This window comes from Camelus ferus, chromosome 7 (genome assembly GCF_009834535.1).
Source record: "Camelus ferus isolate YT-003-E chromosome 7, BCGSAC_Cfer_1.0, whole genome shotgun sequence".
Lineage (NCBI taxonomy): Eukaryota > Metazoa > Chordata > Mammalia > Artiodactyla > Camelidae > Camelus > Camelus ferus.
Window position 1 is genome coordinate 33,538,259 of NC_045702.1, and position 22,169 is coordinate 33,560,427.

Sequence of the window (22,169 nt, forward strand, 5' to 3'; positions counted from 1 at the left end):
CAGCATAGTGCTTCAGATATACATACTCATGTATCCTTTTCGTATTCTTTTTCATTATATCTATTGAATATAGTTCCCTGTGCTGTGCAGTAGGACCTTGTTGTTTGTCCATTTTATATACAGTTGTATCTGTTTGCCTTTTTTAAAGATGTGATAAAGGCATTGTGATTTTATATTTATAAAATGGCCTACCTGTTAGAGATTCTTACTGATGTTTGTGCAAGTAGAATGATATGATGTCTCTGACTTGGTTTAAAATTTCCTAGGGAAAAAAATAGTTGGGTTGATAGGTGAAACAAAATTAGAAAAAAAAATTGATGATAGTGATTGAAGCCAGATGATGAGTCTGAGGATTTATTTTACTATTCTTTGTAATTTTGTAAAAAAAATTTTTAAAGAAAATCATGTTGTAAAATGTCTATAAATGGAAGAGATTTTTAAACCAGGAAATTCAAGAATACTCAAGCAAAAGGTGATAAATAAAATAAGTGCAGGCTAAGGATGTTCTGTGTTAGAGAGGTCGAGGGATACCAGACTCAGGAAAGATGAAAAATAAAGATTGTAAGGTAGCAACTCTGAATCTCATTCCACCAAAGCAGGTATGAGAGGACTCACGGGCTGGCAGGAAATTGCATTTTATTTCCTGCCTCTCTCATCCCCCTGCCCCCACGCACCCCCCCCCAAAAGCTGTGCAAAGGCTTGGTGTCATCACAGTGTCAAGACAGCAGGGAGGTCCTGCTTATTAGTCACGTGCCAAGATGATCTTTGTCCTGTGCGCAGGGTCCCCTCAGTCCATGGCTCTGCTGGAGCACAGCATGGGTGACTAGGCTTTGAAGCCCCACAGACATCTCCTGGGGCAGGGTCATGGAACAGGTGTATAGCCAGCAGATCTCAGGATTTGCCAGCCTTCATCTCTGCAGGAATCTCTTTCACCTTTTCTCTTTCTATCCCTCACTTGCCAGGACATCTTGAAGAAGCGGTGTGTGGGTTTAGGCTTTTACAAATGACAGTAGGAGTGATTGAATTCAGGTTGCTTCTGCTTTCTGCCCTGACAAAAATAACTATGGAAAGGAATTGCAAATGCTGGCTGCTAGTTACCTGCTTGAAATGCGTGTGTTGGGAGGATGGGGGAAATACAGGGAGAAGAGCTATGAATTGATATCTCTGTATGTTCTGCTACAGTGAGTTTGTTGGTCTTGAAAGTATTCATGCCTTTGGAGATAAATATACAAGGGTCGACTAACAGGGAAGTTTCTTTTGATGAATAAGGAGGTATTCTTGCTCTGGTGAGGAAAACTAAGCAGTCCCTTGGGAAAGATAAAATATTACCTAGGTCAAAAATAAAGGTAGAAAAGCAGAAGGAATTACAAGCCAAGTTTCTTCTGAACACGTAATGGGTGTAGATATGTAATTTGGAGATGGTGAGAAATTATTCAGTTACTTTTGATGAAACCTCAGAGAGAGATGAAAGGACTGTGTGACTTCAGTGATGGAAAAAGACTTTCAGATTGGCGGTGGCCTGCCAGTGTGTCCTCCTGTTGTCCCTAGTATTGAGGGAAAAGAGTGGGGGCCACATTCTGAAGATGTCGGAAATATCCAAAGGCACTTCCAGTCACAAAAAGCAGTGACTTCACAAACACCCACTTGAGTTTGCCCATCTCATCATTTTTCTCCTCTTTCTAAATTTTTTTCTTCTTTCCAGATTTTTTCCTTCATGTTCTCTTTTAAAAGCCCCCTTAAAATCAATATAAATTTAAACTGTGCTTTCACCCTGGTTTATGTACATCCAAGTCTGTGGCCACCTTCATGCCTTCTAGTGCAAAAAAAAAATAGAGAAAGTGATAATTAATGTGAAGATGTGTAACTCTGAAATTGGCAAGTAACTCTGACCAGCATGATTTTGTGTGTATTCAACTCTTACTACAAAAGATCAAAGGAAGAAAAGAATAATAAGAGGGAAATGATCCTCTTTCATAAAGCCAGCTCTCTTCTGCTCAGCTTCCAAACTCGTTCTTTGGGTTCTCAGTGGATGTTTTCAGTATCACGTGTTTTCCATCTAGGAAAAGGTTATACATGAAATGTGCATATATGAAATGTACATAGTACAGTTTTTCCATAGCATACAGTTTTCTTACTATAAAAATAGAAGCTCTGAGATTTAACATGGGTGACTAGGGTAATGGACTGGACTCAGCACTCATCTGCTAGACAAAATCATTCATGTCCCCCTGCTCCTTTCCTCAACATCTTGTTGAGTTCAGTATTACCACATTGTAGTCTTTTCAGAAAATTGTTCTTTTTTGTTGTTGTTTGGACTACCATTTAAATTTTTATTTAGGCTGTGTGTTTATTATATTTTTAGAGATGTAAATTATATAAGACAGATAAGAAATACCTTTTATATATATATAAATTACCAGTAATATCATCACCCAGAGATAAATCGTGTGGTTAATATTAGGGGATAGAATCTTCTAGACTAGCATATATATTTTTTCTTTTTAAATGAAAGATACTGTATACTGTATGGTACCTGTGCATACTGTATGGTACCTTGCTTTTTCAGTTACTTATATTGAAAACCTTCACCTGTATTATTCTTCTTCAACCTCATTTTTAGTGATTGAATACAAATTTTAATGTGTGAATGTGCAGTTCTGTACATAATTATTTCCTGATGATTTATGTAATGTTTAATTGTATCTTATGCTCTTTTTAAACTGTGAAAAAGGCAGATCCCTAGTTTTCTAATAAAAAAATCATGGAGAAATATTAACACATGGAGATTTCCTATTTATATATCTGCTTAGGGAAATATTCTCTTGCTTGAGGAGACAACTATAACTGACTTGTGACAGTAGTTTTAAACAAATTTGATAATATTAATGTTCAGAAATCTTACTAAAACTAAATATTCTGAAACATAAATATTTCATTCATTTAGGAGAGCACAAGCTTCATTTCATCCCTGCCCTAATCGGCCCCTTCCTAGAAGTGACCTTGATACCCCAGCCAGATCTCCGGAATGTCATGATTCCTATTTTTCATGATATGATGGACTGGGAGCAGAGGCGGAGTGGCAATTTTAAACAGGTAGGTGGATGTGCTCCTCATAGCAGTTGAAAGAGTTTCAGTTCTCTTTGAGCATCTCTGAGCCACCACATTCAACTCTGAGTTGGGGAATGAGCACCAAAGCAGCCATCAAGGGACCCAGATTCCAGCCTGGGCTGTCTACTCCCAAGCTAGACACCTCTCTGGTACTGTGTTCCCCTGAGCCTCCGAGAAGCCCTGAAAAAAACATTTCATTCCTTCACTTAAAAATCTTATGATTTCCTAGGTCTGTGTTTAAGGACTGGCAGAGACTTCATTTGCTCCATGCTGGACACAGCACAGTGTAATCAGAAGGTTAATGATTCTTAAAATCATTGACCTCTCAGTGGTCTGCAAATTGTGTTTAGTGAATGGCTTAGCTTTGAACATTTCATGCACAGTGTGTTTTATTGCTCTTTGCTTGAAGCATTAAGAATTAATTTAATGGGAAAAGCAGTAGAAATTGTTGTGAAGGAAATTCCGAGGAGATGAGCCTATCCTTCCTCTCTGACATAGGATCTAATAGCTCTGCTTCAAAGCTATTTTTTTTTAATTGAAGTATAGTTGATTTGCAGTGTTGTGTTAGTTTCTGGTGTACAGCACAGTGATTCGGTTAGACACACACACACACGTATATGTGATCCTTTTCACATTCTTTTTTGTTATAGGTTATTATAAGATACTGGGTATAGTTCCCTATGCTGTACAGTAGGACCTTGTTTCTGCTCCAGTTTTGGAAAGACAAAAGTTCTTATTCCAAAACCAGATCTCATGGCAGAAATCAGCTGCTTTGGCCATGCCAAGCCACTCATGTTGGAGATAGCAGACCTCCTATCGGTTCACACAGTCACCGTGCTCACCTGTGTGCAGCCACCTGTGCGCAGGATCTGGCCCTCCTTGCTTCTCCAAACGAAGCCTCTCTCAAGTCTCAGAAATGACTGTCAACTGTACGAGCAAGCTGAATGCCTGCCTAGAACCCTCCTGTTGCCAAAAGCATGGCATTTCATCTGTATCCATATCTACATTTATTTTCAAGACAGCTAATAGGTGAATGAAAGACTATTTAAAAATTGTATCAGGGAAGACTCACTTTCCTTCCCTTTTCTCTTTATCCCCTTGTTACCAAACGCAAGTTCGTGAAGTTCATGTGCCCAACACACGGTGAGTCCAAACAAACCAAAATGTAGGAGTTTGGAGCAGAGAAAGGTTTATTGCAGGGCTGAGCAAGGAGGATGGGGTGGCTCATGCCCAAGAAAACCCTGAACTCCTCAGAGGGTTTCAGCAAGGCATATTTAAAGGCTCAGTAAGGGAGAGGTGGGTCGCAGGGTACATGATCAGCCCACAGATAATTGTCTGATTGGTTGATGTTGAGGTAACAAGGGAATCAAACACTATCAATCCCTAAGTGCCAGAAGGTCTGGGGGGTCGCGATCATCAAGTAGTCAATTTCTTCCTTTGCCTGGTATTTTTAGCATCTGAAAAAGTCAGGAAATATTCAGGAGATACTATTATCTGGGTACTTCAGAGAGGAGGTGCAGCAGAGGATATGGAGGAGGGTCTGTCCTGGGAAGGCCGCATAGGGTCCTGCTCAGTTACACCCTTACTTAAATTTGATTCAGAGGGAATCATTGGGCTTAGCCCTTTGACAAAGTCAGATATCCCTCCCAGTCCCTGCTTGTGAACTCTCTCTGGCCATGCAGAGGTTCTTCATTTTCTCTGTCTTCTGCTGCCCTAGACAGATGAAGGGGTATTTCTTTCTGCCTTCCTGATATTCAAGTTCCTAAAGGAATTACATTTTTGAAAATATAAATGTTTTGACTGTGGTTTTCAGGAAATATGTCCTCTTTCTCTCTCATGCTGCTTACTGCTGACTTAGAATATGTCTGTGGATCTACCATCTGTACATGGTTAGGACAAATTCTCAACTTCAGCAAAGATTCAGTGCAACCTCGAACTGTTTTGAGAAAGAAAATAGATACAAAACACATCAAAGATTTAATGTTTGTGGATATGTTAGTTTGCTGATGTTCATATATATATATATAATGATTTAAAAAAAAAAGACATTAGACTTGCCAGTTTTTACAGCTCCTAAAAAAAGAACTTAGGAAACGTTTGAGCTGGGCTGCAAGCATTTGTGTTTGAATCAACAAATAGAAGTCTTTGGCGGCAGCACATGCTACCCCACTGGGAGTTTGAAGTCGTGTTGCTGCATCTAAATTGGTGCCCTAGAATTCCAAGGGGGTGTCTCCTGTTAGCCACAGCTGATAATGTTGCTTTCACAAAATTTACTGTGGCTTTTTCTTTTGTGGAAATAAATGTTTCAACTCACCTAGAAAATCCTCCTTGTGAAGGGGAGGAATGAGAGTAACATTTGGGTATGTTTCAGGTGGAAGCCAAGCTAATTGACAAACTGGACAGCCTGATGTCAGAAGGCAAAGGTGATGAAACATACCGCGAGCTCTTCAACAGTATGTGAGTAACATGTTCATCCCAGGTTCATTCTGTTTGGGGGATTTGGTGTCAGTGCTAAGCAACTGAGAGCTACAAAGACAGCTTGGGTCTCACAGGAGTGCTTTGTCTTTGTGGAGTGTGAAATAAAGGACAATTGCCTAACTCTGGCGAATGCATCTTATTATGTTGATGATTAGACATATCTATTTGTATTAGTGTCTGATTAGGACAGGTCACAAATGTTATGTAACAAATTTCACTCTTTTCATGCCTAATAATTTTTAAGCTGGGGCTGCAAGATAATGCTTTTAAATAGGGTTAGGAGTGGGAAAGGGGAACGAAATAGTGGTGTGATTATTATGTTTGTACACAGTGCTTTCCAAAGCAAGATATCCTTGGCTGATTTGCTGTTGGGAAAATTAACCTAGTTTGCATCTGTTCTTCAACACTTGATTTAATTCATCAGTAACGACTGCTCGTTCAGCATTAATTGCTTCCTAAATGTTCCTATTAGAATATGAAAGAAGCAAATCATTTTTAGTAAATTCTGTGATTAGGGTTTGTATGGAGGATTGAGAAATAGTAGAGTATTGTTAGGAGACTCTGAGACTGTCCTTACTCATGTAGGAATGTGATCAGCCTTGCAGGATGAATTGTTTGTACCAAGTATTCAGCCACTGTGTCAAGGGGCCAGAGAGGACACAGAAGTAGGTTTTCGTGCTTTAGGGTTTTGATTCTAGCACTTGTTTTCCCAACAGCCTTCCATAGCTCTCAGTCATTTTCAAGCCTTGTGTGCTTACAAAGTGTTTCTTTTTGAAGGAAAACCAGCTCCTTGTGCTTGGGAAATGTTTGCAGTTCTTTCAGAAATGCAAAAACATTTCAGGCATACATTTTTCTATTACAGAACGTGCTTTTACTTACATTTATGCCGAGGTATCACCTACAACTCAATATTAATGCTTTAGTGCTGAGAGCCAAAAGCAAAATTCTGTAATTCGTTTTATGATCTTAAGTTTAGAGCAGCGGATATATTAATATTTAGGTTTGAAAAGTATTATTAGGGACTGGTAGATTTCAGCTTGCCTGATTCAAAATCATTCTTGAAGCTTTTTAGAAAATTGTGTTGAAAGGAAAAGCCAAGAAGGGGTATACAGATAGCTTGCGGTGATGGTGGGTGATAAAATACATTCTTTGTACTGAACCCTGAACAATGACATTTTCTTCTGATACTGTAATTAAACTGGAACTTTTAATAATTATTCACCAAGCCCTCATTCATTCTGATGTACAAAGCATCTGTCTTCCATGACAGCTGGAATTTAGCAAGGATTCTGATTAAAACCTCATCCGATATAATAAATTGCTTTTGAAAACCACTCTCAATTCAGTTACTAGTCCTTGGTTTGAACAAAGAACTAAAATGAGAAAGCACTCAGTGAAATGAATCTTTTGAGATTTGTGATTAATTATTTATAATAAATTCATAAGATTAATAAACACTCACATAGCTTTATAGTGCCTCTTATCTACTTTAATAAAGGCCTGATAGCATGTAATTTGGATTTCTTGTATATAAATATGGCTTTGAAATAGAAGATGTACCTTGACATTAAGATCAAACCAATAATTAAAATATTAAGCCTCTATAATTAGGAGTATTTTAAGGGGGCTGATTCATTCAAGAGTGGAGATTTTTATTCTTTTGTTGATTTTTAGCATATTACTAGAAATGTTACTATAAATATTTTTCTTTCATGCTTTTATGATCAGCATATGGGGAATAAATAAAATCTAAAGTGCTAATTAAATGTCATTACTACCTGGGCTCAGAAAAGAAAGTGAAAATCTAACTATATTTCAGGAAACAATAAAATGCTTCTTTGGCAACAAAAATCACAATGAATTGGTATAATCACAATGAGTCATTGCACACATTATGAATTAGGAACACAAGCCCTTATGGTGCAGATTCTCATTTGTTCTGTGTAATTCATGTCTAAAACTTCTTAAAATTTGTTTCAGAAGCTGAAAGTAGCTCCCTGCTTCCTTAAAATGTAGTACGTACTCGCCAAAATAGCCTCCTTAGAATGAGACTATCAATTTGTACAGTCCTTCCTAAGAACTCAGCTCACCTTTCCCTAACCCTCATGTTATCTTCATTTACCCTACTACATCTTCTTAAATAAATAGGGATCAGGATTCATTGTTGTTGATAATGCTGAAATTGTGGACCATTGCCGCCCGCATGTTATCTAGAACAGGGTATCATAATTAAATTCTGCCTCCCTGGATCCACTTAACTCACTCGTTTAGCTTTGTTTATTAAGTATCTCCCTGTGCCAGCTGCTCTCCTAAGGCCGAGGCTGCAGCAGTGACTACTGTAGGAGCACCTACTAGGGGTGCCAACAGCCTCGGGTTCCAAAGAGGCTTTTCAGAAGAGGTAACCTCCCCCTCAGTCCTTTACTATGCTTTGTTCTGTGTTATTCTAAATAATTCAGCAAGACTCCAGATCATTCCACAATCGTTATTTTGTGATTGCACATTTAGTCATAGTTAGGAGACAGAGGATTAGCTGTGTAACACACACGTCAGGTATCTAGCTCTTCTCTTTGGATTGAGAAGGGCAGGCACGGACGCAGGTGTTTGATACAATGATGGCCTCCAGGTGATGCTGTTATGACACAGAGAGGTAGACTGAGGGTCAGATCCCGCACTCTTCATATTCAATCACAGAGTAAACGGCTGAGGAGCAGTGTGTCTTCCTGCAGGACCCTGATTTATCCCACTCCCCAGTGTTAGAGAGTCCCATTGCCTATAAATTAGAAATGAGAAATCACCTTTCACTGTTATTAGATGACTTCCCTGTGTACTTGACATGGGCACGTTGGCACGATGATGGACCAAATGGAAATATACCAAATTAGAGGCCAGTGTCACCCAGGTTATCTAGAAAGACTCTTCTTGTCCCATAGCTTCTCCTTGTGAACAAGTAGCAGGTAAACTGGGAGGACAAGCTTCCCCAGAGAAGGAACAAGCCTAGCCAAGAAAACAGATGAATTGGGTCCTAGGCTTGGTCCTGATAATTGGGTCTTGAGTTAGTCAAGGAAACAGACTGCAGAGCTTTGCCTCCTTTTACAAGAGGATTATGTATCTCAGATTTCTTACTGCATCCGGAGGCTGTGCAAATTAATGAAACTCATGCCTATAAAAGAAGTCTCCATATATTTTTAGAAGTATTACCTAACTTGAGTTCTTTGTTTTTCAGCCTCTAAAGTATATGAGGTGTGGGCTGTCACTTGGGAAGATTTCTCCATCATCCTGCATTATTTTGGCAGGCAGATTTTCATTTGAGAACTTGGTTCAATACCAGTTTGGCATTTCAGCTCGAAACAGGTGCTTTTCAGAGGTTTTTAAAAGAAAGCCCATTTAGAACAAACTAAGGGGTTTTTCCTTGTGGGGATTAGTCAGGGCAAGCTCCATCCCTTCGTGTGCTACTTCTCCCCCACCCCACCTCCTTAATCTAGGAAACAGTTCAGAATAAACCAGAAAAACGGATGATCAAGGATGCAGAGGCAACCGATGAGGAGACAAGACATATGCTTGGGCACTGGAATGGCGATAGCAAGGAGTGAGGAGTGGGAAGGAAAACTGGGAGAGAATGTAGCCATAGGCAGAAAAAAAAAAGGCAAGCTTTGACCAAATAGCTTTTTTTCCTACTAAGAACAGTGTATGATAGGTTTAGATGGTACTTGTCAGAAATATTTTCTCTCTGTGTTATTCCTGAAACCAAGATGAAAGAGAAATAAGATTTCAGACAGAAATAATGATCATTAAATTTAGGAGGGGTAAGAAAGTATCTTGTCATGCCTACATTCTTACTTTTATCTTTGGGATTTTTTTGTAAAGGTTTTTGCCAAGTATATGGTTAATTTGTGGAGAGGTGGGAGTGAAAGTAAAACAGAGCCTAATTATTATGATTGTTATTGTTTTGTGTTTACATAGTAGTTCCTCTGCTCCAAGGTGCTTAAGATTAGGGAAAAGTGTAGGAGGAGAGATGTGGTTCAGTACTTGCCATCAATCCGCTGTAACAAGCACATAGAAAATCCTCTGTGATTAATGACAAAATGAATGAAACTGTTGAGTGAGTGCACAGATAGTACAATATGTATTGAGTGGGCAAATGTTAAGTGAGAGGAAAAAACGCAAAACGTCATACCGTCTGTACAAGGATTTTCCTGTAGCAGTTGCATTGCAGTAAAATTGCTTGGATGAAGATGCATTCCTCTGAGAGGTAGGAAAACATTTTTCTGTGAATAAAGCAAGATCTTACTTAAAAGTAAACTTAGAGGCACTCCTGTTTTCGCTTTTCGCAGTGTTATTTGATGTGGCAAGGCGCAAGCCTCTGTTAACGTAAGAGAGAAGCTAGGAGACAATGTCTTTGAGCTGTGAGGTGCTTGCATATTTTGAAAATTTGATTATATGCATGTGTTCGTATTTGATGACTTGGTAATCTGAAAATCAATTTGCTTTGTCAATGCTTCCTGGATTAGAATTCCACTATTTGGTCCCTATCCTAGGTAAGACATTGTTTGCAAATTGTGCTACTTATGAAATGTTGCAGTGGTTGCTAAGGCATTTAAGGTACTGATGAAAGTAAAATGGTTGTCATGGTGACTGATAAAAATAAATGTTGAAAATGCCCTGGGTTCTTTCTTTTCCAGTCTCCTAAAGAAAATTGAGCGGGAAACATGGAGGGAAAGTGGCGTTTCATTAATTGCCACTGTAACTCGGCTAATGGAGAGGTTGTTAGATTACAGGTAAGCTGAGTCCCCCGTTTTCCAGATATGCTGAGCTCCAGTTAGAAAGTCAGAGTTAGACTACTGCCAGCCTTCCACTTGAGTTAATCACTCAAAAAAAAATTGATAATCAGACCAAGGAACCTTGCTCAGTAAAATAACAGGCTTCTAATTGGCGGGTTTAGAGGTTTATTCTTTGTTTGTTTTTCCTGTTTTTTTATGTTTTGTTTTGAGTTTTTTTGGACAGTTCTTTCAAAGTCTTAGTGAACTGAGAAGGTTCTCAGAGTCCTGTTGTTAAAGAAACCTTTTTTTTTTTTTTTACTATTTAGACTCACCCATTAGAACCAGTAGATTCATTCATCACAGGGTGATGACCATTTAACAGAGAATTGTACAACCATACTGCATTTTTATAAAAGCCGAAGGAGAGTGAAACTCACACCATCACCTTCTGTAGACATAATTTTTTGATTTTTAAATTATCTAAATTGCTAAAGCAGTTCATCCCACTTAAATGCAGGGTGTTGTTTTAAGAATAAAAGCCTCATTCTCACTGTTGATGGCCAAGCTTACCAGCCTCTTCTCACCCCAGTAAGAGGTGTATAATAACACATCTTCACCCCTCCTTTTCCCCCCTACCTGCCCCCCCCCCCATCTATGGAGAAGGAGCACAGTCCACCTGGAAGTGAAATTCTCAGCGGAAACCCCCCGACCCTGACTCGAGCTCACGCCACCTGGGACAGTTCCTCTCTTCTGCTGAACCCTGATCCCAACAGCAACTTGCATGTTGCCTCTAGTCCCTGAGAGTACTTGTTTTTTCCCCCTAAAAGAACAAATTGTGTTGGCCCCTAGGAAGGAAGTGCTGAGTTCTGACTCTTGCTTTTTGTTTTTAGGGACTGCATGAAAATGGGTGAGGTCGATGGCAAAAAGATTGGCTGCACAGTTAGCCTCCTGGTTAGTAAACAATTTCCCTTTTTCTCCTTATAGCCTAACATTTGTTTTATTCACAGAAATACTATGTTTTGTTTGTTTTTAATCCACAATGTATCTTTATCTGGCTGTTTCTTAGAAGAGTTTAGAAGTGTTTTTGCTTCAGATTGAATTAAATGCTAGAGAATTCTCAGCTCTGAACATTGCAGCACGCACCCGCTGTCAGGTCTGAGAGTGGCTCCATCCTTCTCCTGTTGCATCATTTCTCCACTCCGGAGTCTCTTGTTGCTTCTCTAGGAAAAAGCATGACGTCCCTGGAGAAAGATCTTTTTACTTCTGTGTAGACAGTTTCTTCCGGTTCTTCTTATATTTCTTCTATATTTAAATAAAAACTAGTGTGCTCTTCTTTTGTGAACACATGACAGTTTTCTGTTTAGCACATGAATTTTCACTCTCTAGTTTCTTTGCAAGTTAAATCCATAGTACCACTATTATTAAGGTCTGGATAACCATAAAATTTTTCAGCCAAGCAAGACATTTTTTTAATACAGAAATTAATAGTATCATTTTAATAGCATTTAAAAAGATATGGTTACATTTTCAGGAACTAATTTAGAAAGACTGCCCTCGATCAACATAAAAAAATAGAAATAATGGTTTTCTTTTAAACATTTTCCTGACCTTGAGTAGTATAAACCATACAGAGCCTCAGAGATCTATCTTGATTTTAATTTATTAACTACAGGAATGTCTGGCAAAAGGCAGAAAGCTGCCTGTGTTTTCTGCCAATACACAGATTTCATATAAAAAATAAATTATGCCAAACAAGACATTTTTTAAAGTAAAAAGAAATACTGTGTAAAGATAATAGGCTAAACCAGAACTGTCCTAGGAAAACAAAGTTTATATTGAAATGTCAAATAACTAACTATTAGATAGAATGGTAGAGAATGACCATACGTTTAGATATTCCTTTTTCAGATTTTAATATAGGATGAATTGACGCTTTTGATAATTTGTCTTAATCAGATTTAAAATATGGGAATATGTTGTGACTGCTTCCGGTTCTAAATTTGTGAATATCATGGTTTCTTTTTCTTACTTTGCAGAATAGATGAAACCTCACTTCTATTCCAAGCACTTGCACAGACAGAATTCTAATTGTTACTCTGATCCATATGTCTCTCACATACTTTTGTGTTCTCTTTGCCTGCACCTTGAAATTTTGTTTTGTCCCCTGTTCTGATTCTGTCTTGTCTTAGCTTGTTGGTTTCAGTTTTGCTTTTTGTTTTATTTTTCCCCTCACAGCCCCTGTTCAGAGCTCTGGATTTTCACTCTCTCATGACTGTCTTTTTAACCTGTTTCCCTAATTTGTTTTCTAGCTGCACTGTTCTTCATCTCTGAGCACATGACTTTCTCTTTCTTTACCGCACCCACCACTTCCTCCTCATTTTTGCATTTAATTGTTACATCTCCACCTCCGATGTCAGTCGCTAAATATAGTGAGACCTGAGCATCCTCTATCAGGCCACGTCTTGTTATGCAGGTTCTTCCATCATTTTTGTCGTCAGACCCAACAGTAACCTCCAGGCCATCAGGCCAGGCTCACTGGGTCAGCCCATCACCTCTCCTCTTAGCACTTAATTCTAACCTTGAGCACAGTCATTCCCACTTTAAAATTTCCTTTCTGTGCTTCCCCAGCTTTTACCAGCCTTTCACTATGGCAGGATCCTCAGCCTGACCTGCCTCCACATCCCTCCTTGTACATCATTGTTTGGGGAGAAAAGCCAAGGGCTCTGTAAACTTCAGATATTCTCAGTTTGTTTCCTTAATGCAAGCTCTACCGCAACTTGGGGCGCAAAATCTCCTAAATAACCTCAAAGAACGCCTTTTCCTTTCTCCAAAAGAGTCATCTTCCGCTGCCTCCGTCTTCTTTCACAGCAGCCTCTGTTTGGAGGTACATGAATAAATGTAGACCCTCGGTTCATTTCCTCAGTCAGTCTAACAGAAGAGATCATTTCCTTGGATGAAAGAATGAGTACTCTGACCTAAATGTGTTTACTCGAGTTTCCCAGGAGGAATAAGCCAGAGACTTAATGAAATCAGTGGTCCCATCTGTATTCCGCTTGAGACAAAGAATTTATCCTGCTAGTTATGAACTGACCAAGAATAATCCTTCTAGAAAATGCAAACATTTTGAAAGCTGTTCTAATTTCAACCAGCACAAGAATTCTTCTTTTTAAAGGGCCAGACATATAGCTTTGAAGCTAATCTTTTTAGCTTCTCCTCCATATGGAAAGTTCTTGATGTTTTCTAGCTGCAATATGGTTCACTTTAGCCCCTCACTTCCTCCTGGAGATTTTTCTTAACTCTTTGGAAAGACAAATTCCAGATTGTTTTCTGGAGAGCTCTGGCTTTCTTTACACAATCAGAGTTAAACTGCAGTGTTAGATTGGTAAAAATATATAATCTTTGACATGACTAATGCTAGGAAATGTAATTATTGTTTTCTTCTTTGTGTCACTAATTTTGCCAGACATATGTGAAAGATTCTCATCTGCCGACTAGAGAGTTTTTTTTTTAAGGACTATTCATTTACAGAGTGATCATTTATATTTTGTTCCCAAAGAAATCTGCTTCTTACCAGAAAGCTATCAGAGCACATCATCCTTTAATAATGTAAAAGCCTGCTATGGAGTTGTTAGATTTATGTTTATGATAGAGCAATTCTTGCTAATTAAAATGATTTGGGTTATAATAAAAGAGATGTGAATAGGATTGTTTACTGAGCTTTTAAAAGACGACCAAGATCTGCAGGACACTGTGAAAGGGGAAGGATAATGATATAAATGGGGAAAAATTTTTTTGATGATGCTTTCAACTATATGTCATTGTTTCATGGTTTGACGAATGAGCATCTGTTAGGTAGTGGCACCAGAAAGTACAATGACAGAAGGTCCTCAGGCTTCAAGCCCAAGTACAGTTTAAGCAGCCATATTGGCTAGTTTGCTCCATTACCAGAGCCCTCTCTACCTAATCAATTTCAAAAAAAATTTTTAGGATTCCTGGACTTCCCCTCTTAGAAAACACTCCTTCAGGTCAATGGATTCACCCCCTCGCCCCATCACTATCCATTTCCCCTTCTTCCACATACCAAGTAGCATCAGTCAAAATAACAACAGCACCAGTAATAACAGTTGTTCAGATGGCTTGAGCAGAGATTTCATAACGTACAATGACCTGCTCACTAAAAGTGACTCACATAGAGTCTCACAGCGTCATGCTTTTGCTGGACTCCAACTTCTTATACATTTGTTCCTATGTTTACTAAGTTCAGTGAGGACTAATGTACTTTCTAATGTGGTGAAGGAATATGTGAGGATGCCTATAAAGTAGACCTTTAAAATGCCACCTAGTATGTCCAGGTCAGTCAGAGCTGAGTTTTTGATTACTAATGTTAAAACATTTTAGAGAAGTTTAACAAGATCCAGATGCTTTTTTTTAATACGTAAAATATTTTCAATAAGCATGCCCCATCACAATAATTTAAAACAAAATCTTTTAGTATGAATCCCTTTATGTTGTAGACATAAACTGGAAACCTTTTGTTTAAAATTAAATTATCATTTGAATATTAATGATCATATTTAATGACTAGTGTAATCTATTACATATTTTTAATATTTTTATGTTGAATAGGCTGATTGTCCACTGGCAGTTAAACTAGCAAGAAAAATAGAAAGTAACAGAAGAAATGTAAGTCAGTGGTAATAACATCCCCTAGGAGTTAGCAGCTTATTTAATAATTGATAAGTAATTATAGACAGTGTTGAATTAAAAATATGTCCCTGGGTCTCCTCACTTAATTTTTAAAAGACATACGGAAAAATGCATCTGTTCTCTTGGTTCAAGACGTGAAACTTCAAGTAGAGTAAAAGGCAGAAATTTGCCGACCTGATTGTTGAGGAATTAACATACCTTTTTTTTATAGAACTTCTATAAGACTGAACTGAACAAGGAAGAGATGTATATACGCTACATCCACAAGCTCTATGATCTGCATCTCAAAGCACAGAACTTCACAGGTAATGGTGTGTTTGGGCTCAGTTGGGGGAAGTGGGCTGGTCACTGAGATGTTAAACATAATAACTCTTGTTTTTTTCATTAGAGCTGGGAACTCAAGTATTTCTCCTTTAAAATGGAAATTTATTTTTAATCAGATTATGTGTCTAAGTACTCCACTTTATTTTATATATTGGCTGCTTTTTTTTTTTTTTTTTTTTTTTTTTTTTTTACTGTATCTCTTTACACAGTTTTTTAGAGGTTGCTTTGAGGATTCTGAAATACGCACCTAGCTTTTCGCAGTCTGTTTAGACTTAGTATTTCACAACTTTAAGTATAGGAACTTCACAACTTCCTCACTTTACATTATAGTTGTCATAGGTGTTGCACCTACGTGCATCGAAAATCCCATTGGATAACGTCAAAATGTTTAAGTCATACCTATTTTAAAAAATTTAAGATGACAAAAATAATCTATTATATTTACTGAGATATCTACCATTTCTGTTGCTCTTTCTTCCTTCATAAAATTCTGGTTTCCTCTGTTAACATTTTCATCTAACCTGAAGAACTTGTTTTGGTATTTCTTTTAGAACAGATCTAATAGTAAAGAATTCTTAGTTTTCCTTCATCTTTATTTTACCTTCATCCCTAGAGGAAATATTTGCTGGATATAGAATTCTAGATGGACAGTTTCTTTTTTTCAGTACTTTAAAAATGTTCCTCTACTTTCTTCTGGCTTCCATGGTTTCTGATGAAAGATCTGTAGTCATTTAAATAGTTCCCCTGAATGTAATGTGTAATTATCTTTGGTTGCTTTCAGGACTTTATCTTTGGTTTTCAGCCATTTAATTATGATATATATGAGCGTGATTTTCTTTAAGTTTATCCTGTTTGGGTTTGCTGAGCTTCTGGTTTCTATAACCTTAGTTCCTTCACCAAATTTGGTAAGTTTTCAGGCATTGTTTTCTCAACTCTATTTTCTGCATTGACTCTTGTCTCTTTTGGAACTCCAGTGGTATTGTTCCATGAGTTTCTAGGACTCTATTCTTTTTATCTTTTTAAAAAATTTTTCTGTTTTTCAGATTGGATCATTTCTGTTGATTCACTTTCAAGTCCACTGGCTCTCCTATCGTTTCTATTCAACCTCTGAGCCCGTCCTGTGAAATTTTAATTTTTGTTATTTTTATTATACAGTTCTAAATTTTTCACTTGGCTATTTTATAATAGCTTTTTTTTTTTTTTGCAAAGTACATGTATCTTTCTATTCGTTTCACAAGTGTTCACTTTGACTTCAAGTAGCATAGTCATAATAGCTGTTTCATAGTATTTGCCTATAATTTTAACATCTGAATCATCTTGGAGTTGGTATCTGTCAATTGCCTTTTCCCTTTGAGATTTGTTTAGTTTTCCTGGTTCTTTGTCAAGTAATTTTGGATTGCATCCTGGACTTTTTGAATATTACGAGATTCTAGATTATGTTAAAATCTTCTGGAGAATGTTGGCTATTTTAATTTTAGCAGAAAATCGATCCAGTTAGTTTCAGACCTCAAGTCCAGAACCACCTTCTGAAGGTCAGTTTAGTTTGCAAAGCCTTTGTAGTACTCTTCTGCCCTTTCCTGTATGTATGTCACCCAGAGAGAGTCTGAGACATGGACAGTTTGTCTGTACCATAGTTCACTTATCAGAATCTTTGTTATGTTGATTCTGGTTCATCCTACACATGCACAGCTTGGGGGTGAGCCCAGAAAGTCATACACAGAGTTTAAAAGTCCCTTTCTCCATCTCCTTCCTCTCTCTGATCTTCCTCACTCTTCCCATCTCCCAGGGGCTCCTTCTCCTAGTCCTCTTCTTTTGTTTTTTTTCTAATAGTCTATTATCTTTATATTCCTGAAATGTTAAAACTAATTGTACATCCAGACTGCCCAATTCTATGTATATAAAGTTCAAAATTGCACAAAACTTATCTGTGGTGTTAGAAGTCAGGATGGTTGTTGTATTTGAAGGAAAAGTGACCAGGACAATGCATGAAGGTGCAGGATTGGGAGAGGGGTGATGATGTTCTGTTGTTGTTTTAGTGGGTTTTTTTAAAAGTTGGATACTGCTTATACAGGTGAGATTATCTTATAAAAACGCATTAAGTTGTACTCATGCGCTTTTCTATATGACATTAGATTTGAGTGCAAATTTTACTTAAAAAGAACTAACTGAACTTCTATGGGAGTTCTATAACTTTCATGGCAGGATTGCATTCCATTAAGGAATTACCAATACTGAAGGAGTCGGGTGTTATTAGAACTCCGCCACACCTGCTTACTTACATCTGGTCCACGGTTGCTGTTGTGTGCCCATGGCAGAATTGAGTAGTTGCAGCGAAGTGTGTCCTACAAGCCTGAATTACTTCCTGTCTGTCCCTTTGAGAAAATTTCACCAACACTTTCTCTAGATATAATGCTGTCAATTCATGTCTTCTACAAAATAAAGCTCAAACTCTTTATTCAAGGTCCATCATAATTGAAGCAGCACCTGTCTGTTCAGCCTCATCTTCCCACTTGTACTACATCCGTTTTTATCTGTCAGAGCCAGCTCCTGTATCATCTTCTCCATGAAGTCTTCACCTTCCTTCGCTTTCCCTCACCCACTCCATGACCCAGCACCCCCGCCGTGGGCAGAGTTAATGTCTTTTCCCATTGCAGTTTGTTCAGATTTGCATAAAAGTATTTATCATGTTGTTTTTATTAATAGGTGTATAAGGTGTGTGTGTGTGTTGACAGGTGGATAGATAAGTGGATAGAGAGATCTTTAAAGGGTAAGTTCTTTGAAGACAGAGATGATGTTTTCTTCTTAAGTCTTCTCAGTTCTTAGACTAGTGCCCAGCAATGTGAGATTTAAATAAATGCATCACAAATGAATGCCCTCAATTAAATTTTAGCACTCGACTCCTTTAATATTAGTAATTTCTCAGTCTCTAAGGAAGCCCCAGTATCTCTTCACACAGATGTGCTGATAGTTTTGATTAAATAAACCAAGATTTTTGAGCTGACTCTGTTGTCTCAGAGTTTAAGTGGTAATTTTAAAGGAGTCTGTAGCCAATTTTTGAGAGAAATGGTGAACCTAGTTTGTCTATCTTCAAAAAAAACCTAGTAGACTTATTTTAAAGCCCGTAAAAGAAAAAGAAATGAGAGAGGGAAGTAAGGACAAGCTCTTGCAGATATGTAACAGTTATATTTTGGTTTTTCTGAAAGTCCAATTCTGTCTGATTATATTTTGGAAACGGGTAAATCTTTTTTCTTTAATTTGTTTACTCAGCTTGCAGTTTTTATGTTCCCCAAAGTCATAAGAAGTTTTTTTCCCATATAACATTTTACTCATTTCTCTTCTGTCCTCATTTTGGTGTGTCCTTGGAGAAAGTGAAGTTGATGGGAAAACTTTTCTATCTGTATAGGATTCTGTTTAAGTGGCTTAACCCTTTCCAGCCTTTCAGGACAGGGCCCTCTGTTGCCTGATTTGTCGCTACTTGTCTCCTGCGTTATTTCTTTTTGCATATTGGTGTCCTCACTGTATACCTCTCACAATAATGGAATGAGATGGCCTGTTTTTAATTATGTGATGATGCCTTTGGTTCAAAATTATCAACACTTTTAAACATTGTCTGTTGAAAATTTTGGACATTCTCTTTTCAATATGATACTGTCTTCTAAAGATGTAGAAGAATGAATATACAGCATGTTGTAATAAAACATCTACAATTTGCTAATGTGTTCAAACCTCAGTAGTCTGTTCATGCCTCTAAAGTATATATGTTTTCCTTTAATGAAAGTTTTTTTACAGTCTCCTCTATACACACACTGTTTAGCCCAGATACACATCTTCATTTTCCTAGATCAAATTCTGAAGCAGGTGTAATTTGTTGTCACACCTTTCCCGTGTCACCAGTCATTTGTCAGCTTCCTCTGATGGCCCACCAATGCTTACTTGTTTTTCCCACACTTCCCAGGGGCAGCTTATCCGCACTTGACCTTCCAGCCGAACCCTGGACCTTCCCAGGGCAAGCATGATCTGGAAAGCAGTTTAGGAACTAGAAACCTTTCCTTGTTCCCCTTTATCTTCATTTTTTTTTTATTGTGGCTAACCATACATAACATGAAATCCACCATCTTCCCCAGTTTTGAGTGTAGAGTTCAGTGGCATTCAGTGACCCATCACCACCATCTGACTCCAGAACTTTTTCACCCTGTACTCATTAAACAAGAACTTCCCATTACCCCCTCCCAGAGCCCCTGGCAACCACCCTTCTACTTTCTGTCCCTGTGAGTTTGGCCTTCATTGCTTCTCAGCCCCTCCCTGTGGGCAGTTGCAAGCTTCAGCTGGGGGAAGGAATTCCCTCAGTCCACCCCTCCTCCTTTTCACTGTCACATGGTTTGTCTCAAGGATTTTTTTTTTTTTTTTGAATACTTAGAGAGACAGAAGACATTTAAGAAACGAAGATGATCATTCCTGAGCTGTGTCATTAAGAGAAAGTAGGAGTTATTCAGCAGCTAAAGGGGAAAGGCTTGAAGGAACAGATTATGAAGGGCCCTGGGTGTCAGGGGAGTGAGGGGAACCATAGTTTGTTCCAATGGCAGGAGCAAAGAATGGATGGAGAACAAAGACACACATGGGGTTTTCTTAGGTGTCTGGCATTATGAGGATATGTGAGGAATTAAAGATTAGGAGATCTCAGAGAAAACTAGAAGGCTGTTCAAATACAGCACAGCTCTGATGATCTGATTACTAACTACACCATCATCCTTCTCCTGTCTAGAGCAGACTTCCATGGCAACCGGCATTGTGGCGATTCAGCTCTGTTTCTGTGTCCGCTGATTAACTGACACCCTTTAGCGTATATTCTCTCTGTCCATCTCACCACGAGAAACAGTTTGTCCAGGGCTTGTGGAGCAGAAGGCACCTCTGTCCCTGTTGGGCATCTGCCTCTTGGTCAGGATGCATCTTGTTTTTGTTTTTGTTTTTCCAGCAAAAGGTGATGATGGAGTCAAGGGGCTGGAGGCTTCTTAGGAGAGACAGTGGCAGGCTGCTCTTACCTGTAGTAAGTGGAGGGGCCAGGTCATGGGCAGACTTCCCTGTCACATCAGGGAGTCTAAATTTGTTCTGTCGGCTACTGAGAGTCATTGGCTAGTTTTAATCAGGGGAGCAACACGATCATGTGCAGTGGAGGAAGGTCATCTTGGTAACAGTGCACAGACTGAATGCCGGGGGATGGGAGACTGCTGGTGGGTGATGAAAGCTTCTGCAACAATCAGTGAAGCTAGAGGATTGAGCTCACCAGAGGTAATTAAAGAGGGAAAGAAAGGCCAGAGCCGGTGCCTTAAGGGACTTCCGCAGGAGAAAAGGAATAGAGATTCAGGCGTTTCTTATCACAACTCTATTTCATACATGGAGATGGCCAGTCATAGTCCCAGCACCCAGCATGTTACTTCAGAACATTATATGTAATTACCCTTAAAGCAAATAATTGAAGAAAAGGAATTACCATTTATTGCTATTGTGTTAAAAGCTACTACTGTGTCTTTTGAGACACGTATAGGGATGGTAGTTAAATGGATTAAAAACACAAGGTTTCATTCATTTTATTCAATTTAGTAAATGAGATGGCTCTTACAGTGTGACAGGAAAAAAATTATCTTGGTCCTTCATCACTAACAGTAAATTCTGGTTCCTCTTCTGGACCTATTTGTCCATATTTATGGTTCAGGAAAAGAAGAGGCCTAAGAATGGCAAGTACTCTATTAAATACACTACCTGTCAACTATGCTTAAGCCGACAGGTCACCATGTCCACGTGCACCTGCAGATTATCATCTCTTTACATATTTCTCCGAGAAATCCTACCCGTACCCAACAGGGCATGACTTCAATAGCCACTACTGATGTTTTGTGGGGCCAACCAGGGGTCCGTAATCACACAGCCCACTCAGTTTGTGCTCTCTCACTCTCTCTCTCTCTCACACACACACACACCACCCAATACACACACCGGTTTCACCTTTTTCAGCTTTCCATTATCCAGAAGGATTTAGCTCTCATTTTTTTTGTTTGTTTGTTTCCTAATAAGCATGCCCTTTGGAAGATGCCCATAGTCCCACCCCAAGGGATTTATTTACCAATGAACTTCCCTAGCAAACAAGCGTGTCTCCCTTACCTCTTTGAACCAGCTACCGAAGATATCCTTAAACATTACTATGCCAGGAGCATGTGAGCATTGTAGGAGAAAGAGGGAGAGGGAGGGAAAGAGAGAAGAACAGAACAGAGAACTAAAAGATTAAATGCACACGTCTGATAATTCCAGGTTCCAGGGGAAATCATCATTCCTTAACCTTCTGTTGCATCTCTTCTGGACATTTTTTTCTTCAGTATCATGAAATTCAGAAAATCGTATTTTCTCCAGTTTGTCCCAAACCGGCCCCTTTTGAGGGGGGGTCGTTGGGGCCCTTTCTCAATGACCGCCTTTCCCCTTGGCTTTCAGAGGCGGCGTACACTCTCCTGTTATACGATGAGCTGCTGGAATGGTCTGACCGGCCCCTGCGGGAGTTCCTGACCTACCCCATGCAGACGGAATGGCAGCGCAAGGAGCACCTGCACCTCACCATCATCCAGAACTTTGACAGAGGCAAGGTGTGCGCCCCAGCCCCTGCCACCCGTGGCGGCTCCCACAGTGACTGTGTCGGTGTCATACTTCTTTTATTTCTCGTTCACCGATGGCCCCCTCTTCAAGCAGGCCTCCTCGAATTGCAATGTGCATTATGGAACCCCAGGAGTCTTTTGAAATTCAGACTCCCAG

General features: G+C 38.9%; 1 protein-coding gene across 3 annotated transcripts in view; it reads left to right on the forward strand.

The window, feature by feature from the left end:
* The window catches only part of DOCK4 (dedicator of cytokinesis 4), a 405,529-nt gene that overhangs the window by 344,344 nt on the left and 39,016 nt on the right, over positions 1-22,169 (forward strand). For all 3 annotated transcript variants that reach the window (XM_032483672.1, XM_032483671.1, XM_032483673.1), the window contains exons 31-36: positions 2,945-3,093; positions 5,480-5,565; positions 10,266-10,361; positions 11,234-11,294; positions 15,262-15,355; positions 21,855-22,003. In XM_032483672.1, the coding sequence (XP_032339563.1) occupies positions 2,945-3,093; positions 5,480-5,565; positions 10,266-10,361; positions 11,234-11,294; positions 15,262-15,355; positions 21,855-22,003 (635 nt within the window). The remainder of the gene's footprint in view (positions 1-2,944; positions 3,094-5,479; positions 5,566-10,265; positions 10,362-11,233; positions 11,295-15,261; positions 15,356-21,854; positions 22,004-22,169) is intronic.